Source organism: Acanthaster planci, linkage group LG04 (genome assembly GCF_054643075.1).
Source record: "Acanthaster planci isolate LZ-2023a linkage group LG04, COTS_SCS, whole genome shotgun sequence".
Lineage (NCBI taxonomy): Eukaryota > Metazoa > Echinodermata > Asteroidea > Valvatida > Acanthasteridae > Acanthaster > Acanthaster planci.
In genome coordinates, this window is record NC_141780.1 from 11,259,259 (window position 1) to 11,271,737 (window position 12,479).

General features: G+C 41.4%; 1 protein-coding gene across 14 annotated transcripts in view; it reads right to left on the reverse strand.

Moving 5' to 3' along the window:
• LOC110983937 (dynein axonemal heavy chain 3-like) overlaps positions 1-12,479 on the reverse strand; it is a 187,943-nt gene that overhangs the window by 59,194 nt on the left and 116,270 nt on the right. For 12 of the 14 annotated variants that reach the window (XM_087136025.1, XM_087136035.1, XM_087136030.1 and 9 more), the window contains 7 exons: positions 10,569-10,807; positions 10,133-10,282; positions 9,575-9,794; positions 9,167-9,430; positions 7,847-7,938; positions 1,698-1,733; positions 138-219 (listed from right to left, as the gene is read on the reverse strand). In XM_087136025.1, coding sequence (XP_086992151.1) covers positions 138-219; positions 1,698-1,733; positions 7,847-7,938; positions 9,167-9,430; positions 9,575-9,794; positions 10,133-10,282; positions 10,569-10,807 — 1,083 coding nt within the window. The remainder of the gene's footprint in view (positions 1-137; positions 220-1,697; positions 1,734-7,846; positions 7,939-9,166; positions 9,431-9,574; positions 9,795-10,132; positions 10,283-10,568; positions 10,808-12,479) is intronic. The other 2 variants (XM_087136037.1, XM_087136029.1) reach the window with 1 other exon arrangement.

Here is a 12,479-nt window from a genome sequence, read left to right on the forward strand (position 1 = left end):
TGGGTTTAGGAATAAATATATTTTATTGACATTTGGGCCAGGTCGGGCCAGAATAAATTGATGCTGGGGAATCAAGAAAGGATCTTAAACTTGGCACAGGATGCTTTCAATGCTTTTTATGCATTGCCTACAGTTACCTCTCTAAGTGCCTCTACATCAGTAATCTCATCATACAGCTTCTCATCCTCACTTGCTGACAGATAATCTCCAAAGAACAGGCTGGAATTTGACAGTGAATAAACAAAAGTAAATCTTATATATAAATGCAGTGCAGAAATGTCTTCTAATGTGGAAAAAAGCTAAAGAAATTAAAGAAGGTAAATTGAGGGCTGTGGGGTTTTCAATATAAGTAGATTTATCAAACAAGAGCACAGTGATGTATTCTGCATCATGATACTGCTGACTTTAAGATTTTCAAAGATTTTTTTTTAATTATTAGTTTATTCTGACTTTGACAACATCCTCACAAGATAATACAAACTGTTAAAAAAGATTTTTGAAGGGATACTTACCACAAGGAAATACGGAATACTTCCCCAAATAATTTGTTTTTTATTCAAAAAGCAGTATATCAAGTCCTTAACTTTACTTCACTCCAATGCTACCAAGCACATGATTACATTACACCAGGTAAAGCAATTGTTGACTACTGTTATGTTGGACAAGCTTTGTACCACTTCAGGGACACATGGTCACATTTACTTTACCTTGGATGTCATGTTATTCCTTGCCTGTAAATGCCATGTTGCATGTCAAAGTGGTCAACAATTTTCAAATGTTCCACAGATGCATAGAATAATAGATATAACCATTTATAAGAGACCTTCTATATTCTGAAATACCATCGTGTTCAATAGGTTTACCTAACATTGACAGTGACAAAGACTGTTTTCAGCCTGCATTTATAGTGGTGTAATTCAACAGGAAAGAAATCTCTCATCAATGACCATTAAATGGTACCAGTTTCTCCAATGTACCTGCCTGCATTTACCTGTTCTTGTGGAACTGTTAAATAACCAATAAAGGACAAAAATTACAAAAACAGGAGGATTATAATCACAAACCATAAAATCTTTGCTGGATAAGGAAACTATTACAAGAAGAAGAAAACAACCAGATGGTTAGTGGGCAATGTGCATAGATGAAAAGTGCATGTTAGTTTAATACTCAGGTTTATTTGAATATTAATATTCTCATTTAATTCTAACAGAATAAAAAAGCTATCAAATCAAAATAACATTGCCTCATTAAATGAGCTGAAACTAAAATACTGAACCTGGTCAACAAAAGAATTATAACAACAGTTCACGCCATATCTAGTCAATCGTACCAAAAATGTACAGATGCAGCCAGCAAACAAAAAAACAAAGAGTTGGACAAGGAAAACCACACGGCCATTCATGCATTCTGTTGTCTTGTTTGTTCAAACTATTCAAAGTCCCTATGACACAATCTGATGTACATGTACATACAATTAGGAACAGCTACTTGGGATTGGATTCTACACATTGTATTGAAAAAAAAGATCTCACAGCCTGCAGTATAATTGTGTGTAGAAGTGACACACGATATCTGGCAAACTTAAAAGGTTTTACCAAAATCAGAAAGGTGTTAATAAGCACAGCTTGGAACTTGTGCCATGAGTGCAACTGCAAACCACAAGCAGAAAGTGTTAGTGCAAGGCATTTTTAAGCTACCTTCTCATATCCTCCGAGCACACTTCTTTAGATTCACTGTGCAACAGAAAACAAAAAATTTTAAAAAAAGGAAGCGGTGAAAGGGTGAGAACATGGCATTTTGAGCTAAAGCTACCAATGACTGTGTGGATAAGAATGTTGTCAAATTGTGGAATTAGCATTATGATGTGAAACATTCAATGAATCAAGTACATGCATTTAGCATAAATACATTCTAATTAAAATCTACAAATGAAAATCACTTTAAAACCACATTTCATTTGTGATTTATTTGTTTACATTCAATGCATTTATGATTAGTGATTTACTGCTTGTCTCTATTCATTGTATTGGCATAGTGTTTATGATGCATTCTGTGTCAAAAATGCATGTATATGAAACAATACATTACTTTTGCAACTGACAAACATATGACAAACCTGCAAAACTCTGACAGAAAAAACATGTAAAGTACAAATATACAACCTCTCCAAAGATGTTATTGAACCCTTAAACCCCTGTTGTGCCCGAAACTGCCCGGCCTGTTACTCACTGTTACACCCGAATCTGCCCCGAAATTGGTCCCCTTTTTGTTGTACCGTATTGTATTAACACACGCAAATAGCGACCTCTATAGTTATATTGGAATGAAGCTCTCTCCTCTCATCCAACATGGACGCTATGACAATCTTGTGTCCAACCTATCAGACACCCACTTCACAAGCATGAGTCAGACTTGTGAGAGAGTCACATTTTATATAAACATTACCAAAGAAAGAATTTAGTAGCTTTTCATAATCTGCAAAACTAAATCACGAAAGCTTTTAACCACTTCCTGCAGGGGAGCCCAGTTTTGGACACATATTCATTATATGCATAGCCGGGGTCTCTGAAATCGGACAAAGGGAATTGGGCCTTGTAACAAAAGGCCATACTCATAACAAAAGACTGACTAAGCTGCTGGCAATAACCAACATTTTTTTCACTGTCAACAGTGGAGATAATCCAGCAAATTTGGAAACAGTATACCACTGTTTGGGGCATTCAGTACGAGTGGATTACCATCATGGACAAAAGCACTCCACGACTGCAGCAATTAGCCACATAGTACTGCTGCATGCTAATCTGGCCCCTATTGAAAGGGGGTCAGCAGTGCGCTGTGCCGGTTTCATGAACAAAAGAAAATTACATAACACCGCACAATCTGGGCTCTTTTTGCAAGGCAGAAGGCCTGGCTGAAATACTCCAGCGTCAACAGATGTTGTCTGTCAGACTAGAGTGGAAACCAGACAGTCCTTTGTGTGGGTGTAAGTGTCCAATAAATGAAGATATGAATTTGTAAAGAATTTTGAAAACAGAAAAAACTGAAAAACGTCTCGTCCCAGCAGAATCACCATTCATAAATGCCCCTGGTGCAATGTGGTTAACAGTGTCTGCAAATTGTGAACAGCGCCATATAGGAAAATGGTCCAGATTTCCTCTCCCACATTAAGTGTAAGTCCTGTCTCACAGTAAGTGTAAGTCAGTTCTACAAGCGAATACCTACCAAAACAGTCACTACATATGCAAATTTCAAATGTGCCTATTATATTTCGCTGAAAAGATTCGGTCACCCGTAATGCACGTTCCCTGACCTCCCACAATGCAATGAAGTCTTGCCGCCATGATCATCCTTCTTTTGGAAAGTGGCTCAAAAGGTCGGAGCCAGAGTGGGGAGGATTGGTGGGAGAGGACTATTTGGGTAGGTATTCTCTAGTAGACTCGTCCTACACTCAATGTGGGGAAGGAGTCCACAGTGTTCTACCAACCCATATTGTCACTACAAGTGGCACCGATCTGGGAGGGGCTGGCTACGACATAAAGGTGTTAGCCATGAGCAAAAAGTATGCACTAGATATGGTACCAAATGTATGCATTAAGAGGTAATAAAAACCAAACCCACCAGAAAGGGTTCTTCAAGCTGATTGTCCCTCCGTTTAGTCTATAGGTAGACCTTATGACCTTGCACTGCTGACAGTAGGATTGTCTTGCCATGTGCGGAGTTGTTGTTCAAGACATCTCTTAGGTAGCATGAAGTGACTGTGGAGGAAAACTTCCAGCATGCAGTCTTACAGATGCCTGCAATGGAAATCCCAGAAGTAAGACCAAGACGTAGATACAGCTCTTACTTCATATGTTGATGACACTGGTTATCAGGGTGATATGGCCAGTCAGGCTGGCAAATTTAATACCTGTGACTATCCAGTTGGCTATGGTGTCTCTTGCTGCTGGGCGGTGTGGTTTCCTAGAAGTAATAAATAGTTGGGAAACTGTAGCTCTCAAGTTCTTGGTTTTGGCCAGATACTACTTCAGCATAAGGACCAGGCACCAGAGTTTGTCCGCATCATCTCCCATATGCGAAGCAATCATTGGTACAAAAATGTCTGGTGGATCAAAAGATGGCGTCTGGATTTTGGTCAGAAAGCCAATGGGTGCACTGAGGTAGACACTGTCAGGCTCCCATCATAGATGTCCCTCAGTGATGGACAGGGCTTAAAGTTCACAACCCTTTCTGGACATGACCATGGCCAGAAGGAAAGCCAGTTTAACACTGACATATATCACAGTTTTGCTACCGAGAGGTTCGAAGGGGGCAGTAGAGAGCATCTGTAGAACTTTGCATAAGTCCCACGACATGACCAGACGCTTATACACAGGCGTTCAATAAACATACTACGCAGGAGATGTTGAAGGTTAGTGTTGTCGGAAATAGTGGACCCATCCCAGAAGCCGGAATTTATGACAGCCAGGGCTGATCTATAGTTGCGGATAGTGGAGACTTGCAGACCAGAATTGAAAAGGTACATGAAAAATCTGCAACAGTACCTGAAGGAGCATCGGTTGGACCCACAGCATGTTTGTCGCACCACATAGTGAAATGCCGTACTCTGTTGTCGAACACCTTGTGGATCAAAGAGGGTCGTCCCAATGTAGCCATGGCCGCTGTGTCGCCAGAAAGTCCTGCCAAGCAGAGGGATCATCTTGGACAAAGTCCAGCACATTTGATGAAGGTTTTCTGGTGCCAGATGGAGAATCCCTGACTTTGGTTGGTAGAGAATGTCCGGTCTTGTCGGGAGGACGAATGGCTGGTGCACCAGGAGCTGGTCAGCCTGGGGAACCATGGCGGAAATGGCCAGAAAGGAGCAATTAGCATAATTCGACAGTGTTCACACTCTATTTTGGAGATGACCCATGGTATCATAGCGATGGGGGAAAGGTGTACGCCAGCAGCCCAGTCCAATCAATCTGCAAGGCATCTGTAGCCCAGCCTAGTGGGTGAGGTGTCCTGGTGCAAAACGAATCATGTCAAATGAATCATGCCACGGGACAGGGCATCTTCAACTGTGTTGTCGGGCCCCACAATGTGGATTGCTTGCACATTGATCGAGTGATCGATTGACCAGTGGAGGGTCACCCAAGTCAGAACGCACAGCCAGGGGGAGAGTGTATCACCTTGATGATTGATGAATGCTACCACTGTGGACTTGTCCTAACAGACCAGGACATTTTTCCCTTTGATGTGCATGAGAAAGTGATGCAGGGGTATGAAAACGGCCTGCAGTTCCAGGACATTGATGTGACTTCTTTGGAACTCAGTGTCCCAGTTCCCTGATGCTTGATGTGGATTAAGGGAGACCCCCATCCAAGGGATAACACATTGGTTGATATAACTACCTCAGGTTCGGCTCATGTGGCATCTGCACCATGGCACGAGGTCCACCAGCCAAGGAGATGGATTCAAGCAAGGGTGGGAGGAGATGGTGATAGAAAAATGCAGTTTTGAGGATTGACGATTCGGACGGTCGTCAGAGTAATCATGCCCTTCATGCAGAGATCAAGAATTGCCCCCAGATAGGTCAGAAGCTTGGATGGTATCAGGTTCGGCTTCTCTAGATTGATGAGAAAGCCGAGATGATAAGTGAGGTCGCAGGTGAGGTGAGGTGTGACTATGGCCTCGTCTCTCGTTTGGCCCACACATCCAGATACTGAAAAATCACAACGTCCAGCTGGTGTAGATAAGCCGCTACAGTCTTGGCAATACGCGTGAAGACTCTGGGCGAAGTTGACAGGCAAATGCAAGGGCCTGGAACTCGTATGCTCTCCCTTCGTACATGCAGTGGAGGAACTTGTGGTCCCATTCGTGAGTGGGAACATGAAGGTAAGCATAGTGAAGATCATTTGATGAGGCCCAGGATGGAACCAAAGGTATTGTGTAACCATCAAAATGGTTTCCATATGAAACTTCTTGGGGTGGATGAACATGTTCAATGGTTGAAGTTAGTGATGGGATGCCATTTGCCTGGTTCCTTCTTGGCAAGAGGAAGAACGTTGATATGAACCTGGTTCTGATTTGGCTGGGTTGAACATGAAGAATGGTCTGTTTTAGAAGAAATGAGTCTCTCTCTGACTCCAGTGCTAGGTGTTGGTTCTTGTTGCAAGGAAAAGGAGTCGGCTGCAGAATCAGCTCGGATGGCAGGGTGCTTGTCAACCTGAGGGAATATTCACTTAGCCTCGGTCTCCAGCATGTTGGCAAGTCTGCCGGCAAAAAGATCTTCCCCAAAAAGCAGAAGCTGCTCAAGGCGAGACTTAATGTCTCATGAGGAATGTGCATAGTGGCCAAGGCACTGGATCTCCTAGTTGAGGTCGCCAGGCAGGATATTCAAATGTGTTCCAATGTACTGTTGAGTCTTCATCAAGGCCAAGAAGAACTAGGGCCAAAAAGTCTGTGGAGACTGGGGAGTCTTCCCCACATGCATGAGCTATGTACTCTGATAGGAGTAGGAAGGCAGTACACCAAAGCCCGAAGTGGGAGGCCTTGTCAAGTTTTGCAAACGTAGAGTCTAGTAGGGCCTTATCCTCATCCCGGAAAGCCAACCTGGAGGATGATTTTTGCCAAATCAGTACTTATCTTGTCGTGGGCTGCATCGGGAATATCTGGGACTGGTACGAAGTTCTTGAAATCTTCCTACAGGAAATGATAGAATGCCACTGCTCGGTTAGGAAGAGCACACCATTGCTTGGCTTTGGCAAGGCACATAAATATTTCCATGCAGGAGCTGTCAAGTGTGAGTTCTGGAAAAATTAACCCGGAAGATTCTAGACCTCTTGTATGTTGTTTAAATGAGCAATGACTGGTGTCTCTCTCCAGGAAGCAGCTGATGGAAGGCTGAACATTCGAATCATGTCCCGCTGAGGTAGACGGAGGTGACCTTCAGACGGGGTGCAGGCGCCGAAGGAATCAGCCTCGTCAGCATCTGAGGACCATGCCAGATGCCCAGTCGGTGACAGAGCTGTACCTTGTTGGGAGCTATGCTGAGTTCCACGGGGTGCTGCTCCGGCAAGGAAAGGCCTGGATGGTGTGATTCCAGTGGGGAACCCTGTCCGGTGTCATGAAAGTTCGCAGCAAAGGAAGGTAGAAGGGGCTGGTCCACCAATAACAGGTTGGGGGCAGTGGAGGCTGGTAGTGGTTTGTCAAGGCGACAAGCATTGGAGGTGAGGGCTTCACTCATGGAGTGAAAGGCAGACACCGAAGTCTCTGAAAGTTGGTCATGCTGATCAGAGCGATGCCTCTCCAATTAACCACTCAATTAGTAACTCCATGGGGCCGAACAAACCAGGGGGCCTTGTCAGATCCTGGAGGATCCCCCGGCTGACGGCAAGGCCTTTTCTTCATTTGGTAGCAGCTGAAGAAACAGGGGAGTTATGAAGGATAACGACAGCGACCCTCTGAATTCAGCTGGCTAAGGCCTGATATATATTTGTAAGGCTAGTCACGAGTGTGGCTGGAATGAACATTGTAGTACTGACAGTACACACCGTCAAGGTGCACACACAAGAAAAACTGAAGAAAAGAACACAAATATACATAAAAATAACACTCTTACCAACAAATAGAGGAAACATTAAGGTAATACTTTATTCAGGAAGTAAGACTATGTGATCATGAGAAAAAAAGGATGATTATGGCGGCAAGACCGTATTACATTGTGGGAGGTCAGGGTGCATCATGGGTGATTGAATCTTTTCAGAGGATAATAATAGGCACATGGGAAAATTGTGTATGCAGTGACTGTTTGGGTAGGCAGATGGGATGCTGTAGACTTCAGGAATGTTGTTAGCCATACATGTACCTTCTGATGTTTGCATCTGTGATATGCTTTCCACCCAGAAGATGGCTGAAGACTGAATTCATCTTTTCTTTGAACTGGCTTTGCACAACATTCTACAACCCAAGAAGAAAAAAAACAGGATGTGGTCATAAAATATCTCAACATAAGAATAACATTTAGTGTTGCATTTAACAGAGATTGTAGGTCAATTCTCCCCCTGGCTGACTCGCCCCTTGCCAACTCGCCCTCCTAAGTTTGCCAAGCCCATTCACCATTTAATAAAAAAACACAATTAGTCAGAGATGGAATCGGTGATTGCTGCCCGTAAAAAAAGATTCTGAGGTTTGTAATGGGCACTCAAAGTTGAGAATAATGAAAGTTAAACTGTTTAAAGCTTGCTGGATGTTTACTTTCTTTCTTTTTGGGGTACAAAAAAATTTTTTTTAAAGATATTGGTAAAACTAATTCAGTATTTTCGTGTGTATGGGCCATAGTTGTTGAACCTGCGGCCTAATCAGACAGTGGACGCGGGAAGCTCTAAGACATTTGAATAAATAAGTGATTATTGGTAATGTCCAAATATCCATCACCGTCCGTGAGTTGTTCTTGTCGCGTCGTTGGTTAGAACCATTCAGTTTTTTTTACACATTGGGCGGGCCATACTTGCTTGACATTCCTAGGGGCGAGTCGGTCAGGGGGCGAGTCGGTCAGGGGGGGCAAGTCGGTCAGGGGGCAAGTCGGCCAGGGGGCGAGTTGGTCGGGGGACGAGTTTACGAGGGGGCTAGTTGGAAAGGGGCGAGTTGGTAAGGGGCGAGTTGACTTGACACCAACATAGAGATATTGGATTTAAACATCTGATTGCAGCATTTTTACCAACTCAATTAAATGTTAGGGTAGCATTTTTAAAGTTATTTTAGCCAAACTAATGTAGCCATCACTAGAAAACATTCCAGGACTCTACACCTAACGCTCCAGAGCCAAACTTTAAAAAGCAAAGGAACGTTAAAAACAAAAAACAACACACACAAGAAGTCTGTTTTCATTGTGGAGATCATGACAATTGCAAAGAGCTATTAACAAGATTAAAAGCCCTTTTAATCAATTATTAACTCAAATCATTCTATATGGTATCTATAACTCTCAGCTTCACAGGTCGGACTTGAAACTATCATGGGTAAATCATCCACCTTGTGATGGATGCTCATGACCACAAAGTGGAAAAAAAGGAAATTAAAATTCCCCAAGTTGGTTTCTGTATTAAAAACATCACATCCAAAAAACATTTGTATGGAACAATGGCTAGTAAACCAAATAGAATGGAAAAAACCAAATACACAGTACCTTCACAATCTTAAAGAAAATTTGCCTGTCTTCATCATCCACTAGTCTATCATAGAAGACTCGGTAGACCTCATGGACCCACAGACGTATCAATTTCGTCCCTGCCTCCTTGCTGTCTGACAATGACTTGGGTTGAATAAGGAGTATCCCCTGAACCACTCGCGCAAAATCTCGCAAGTTGAAAACATAGTGGGACTTGGAAGGGGTGGGCAAAAAATTGGAGATGGACTGGGTGTAAACATCAGTGGTTGCACACACCATGATCTGTTGGATGCAAATGGTCATGTCAATCAAGATACAGTTGAAATGTCAACAAAAAAGGCCTAAGAACACACTGTACAGGGTTACAATGAGTTATAATGAACAAGCTACTTTTATCATAACTGACTAGGTGTCTGGGGCACATACCCTTGAGAATCGTTTCAGGCTCGTCTCAAATCCTCGGTCAAAATGCCAGTCCATAATGGGGCTGAAGATGTTATTCATGGTCTTCTCATCAAAGGAGTCTACGGTGATGATGTTGAAATGACGTAGGAATCGTGGGGTGACAGTGTTGCGCCCCCCACCTGGTGGTCCCATGGCTGACACCATCAACAGATCTACCAGATGCAACACAGATGTGTCTTTCCTGACATGGAAATAAATGGAAAATACAACCTTCAACTTCTCAGAGAATTTTCTGACAGACGTAGTAAATCTTTGCCCTAATTGCTCCATTGTCACTGAAACATTTTCAAATCATACTGATGCTAAAATTTAACCCTGCTACAACTGTACAGTAATGCAGCGGTCGAAACATGAGGAAAATGTGACTGACTTGTAAAAAAAGAGTTGATTTGGTGATAGACTGTTTGGCACAAAAAATACATTAAAATTCAAGTAACTGATCACAATCTCGATACCATTTGAGTCACATTTATATTAGTGGTTGCCTGGGTCTGAACACTCAAGTACTTCAAACCTTACCTGTCAAACCAATAACCATGATCAATCCACTGTCTGAGTAGCTCTATAGGAGGCTGGGCACCATACTTCTCCTTGGCTGGCATATTCAGATCATCCACAAACACAATCAGTTTCTTACCAATGGCAGGGCCATACACTCCCTTTCGTCTCCTGAAAACAGAGGGGAAATTTCACAACAGTGACTCTGAGTGTAGCAAACTTTCATTTTTATTGGTGACATTTGATGATGAAGTAAGAGAAAACACATACAACCATGCAACTGGGTGCTCAGGAAACACGAAAGTCTACAATTCATACATTCTAGATTTTTTTCAAATGAGGAAGTCAATCGATTTGACGAAAAACTGCATGGATGTACGTGTATGGCGATATGGTTTGTGTCCTATTCTGTTCTTAATTAGACTTTTTTATCCTTAGTATTGTTCCTACAACACACCTGTCCAGTTTGGCCATTATGATATCTTGTGTTTGATTGGCTGATGTCTGAGCGGAGAAGTTGATGTTGTTGGGAATGTAGTGACCCTTAGCTAGCTCCAATAGAAATGCATTGGTGATAGCAGACTTGCCAGTGCCAGTTGGTCCCACAAACAATAAGGGGTGCTCACGGCTCACAAATTTTCGCAGGAAATACAGCTGACGTTCAGTTTCTGCTGTCTTTATTATCAATTCATTGATCTATGAGAGAATAAAAGCACCAATAATTATAGCTTGGATTGGTTTGAGTTGGGAATGCAAGCCTAAATATATCTTGGGTCTTTCCATTAATAAAAGGTCCAACGGAGAACACAGTGATGCACTTGAAGGGGTTGTTTAGAGAACTACAAGGCCACGTGGTTCTGTTTTTCATTACGAGTTCATAAAGCAAGGCTACCACTTGGAGAAAAAAGCTTCACATTTACATTTGTCTCACCACGTTTTCTCTAAATACAAAAAAATATGAGGTCATAAACTCATCATCTTCAGGAAAGAAGTGGGACATAGTTACATGTACATGATAAATTTTGCTGTGTTTTGAAATCTGCAATGTTCAAAAATTAATATTTAGTGCTTGACAGTCTTCTCAATTTACAAATGTTATGGCAAATTCTGTAATAACACTTTCCTCTGAGGTTTGCTGATACTGAGTATCAAAACAACTGTTGGTGTAGTTTGTTACATGTGAAACCACAATATAAATTCCTTCTAACAAACAAAGATATCTCACATTTTATCCACATTTCTAATATACTATGACAACATCCCATCCATGTGCCTTGTTTGACCATTTCTGAACACACAAATCAGTTTACACTAATCTTTTGTTTGAGTAAACTTCATGTGTTGTGGAAGACAAACTTCCTGCAAGCCAGAAAAGGAGTTTTCAAATTTTGGCCTGTGTGTCCCACTTTGGACCTCTTATTTAAAGAAAAACCCATTTTACATAAATTTGAAAATCAGTAAACTATGAATGTTTATCAGGATTCATGACTGCGATAGCTGGTTGTTAATGATACACATAAACTCTGGACACATATTTTATCAACCAACAAGTAATCCAGTCCTTATACATACTTCCGTTCAATAACACTTCATGCTCAAAACATTCCAAAGGACATTCACGACGCAAAGCAAGAGAGCCAAGTCACACTGTTTGTACTTTAAAGAAAAACTGCACTGTACTAGTGGAAGTACCTACATATATTAAAGTACCAGTAGACTGTAGCCTGTGATATTACAATTACATGCAAATGAAAGGAATACATTCAATTACTACAAACATGCATTCCCACAAACATGTTGATCCTTTAAAGCATACCCATCACTAAAACATCACTCTTTCACAAGGAAGTGATGTCATTTCTACAGGATTCTATTTCAAAGATGGTTTATAATGATTACAACTTCAAGTACATGTACATATCTAAGGTTAGTCTGTGCTGTTTCTAAATGATCATTCATCTATGTCTATATTTTTCTCCTACTTTGACCAATACATAAATTCGCTTCACATCAAGCAAGGTACACTGTCCAAATGATGTGTCTTTTCCTAAAAAATTGCATTGATAAATGAATGAGCGCAACATTTACTGTGGAATTTCAAATGATTGAAAATCACAAAATGATTTCTTTTTACAGTGGCAGATGACTATATTTCAAAATTCTCAAAAAACGAATGTCCAATTTTGCTATTTAACCAACAAGAAGCTAAAAAAATATCTGCACTCCATAGACTGAAATCTAGTTTAAAAATCTCCACTGAAAAAAAATTTGTTCCATTTTACTGCTCACTAACAAATGAAAAATGGATCAAAATATCCTCGATATGTACACTGTTTTGTGCACATGCAGAATGAGTGAATAAATCCTG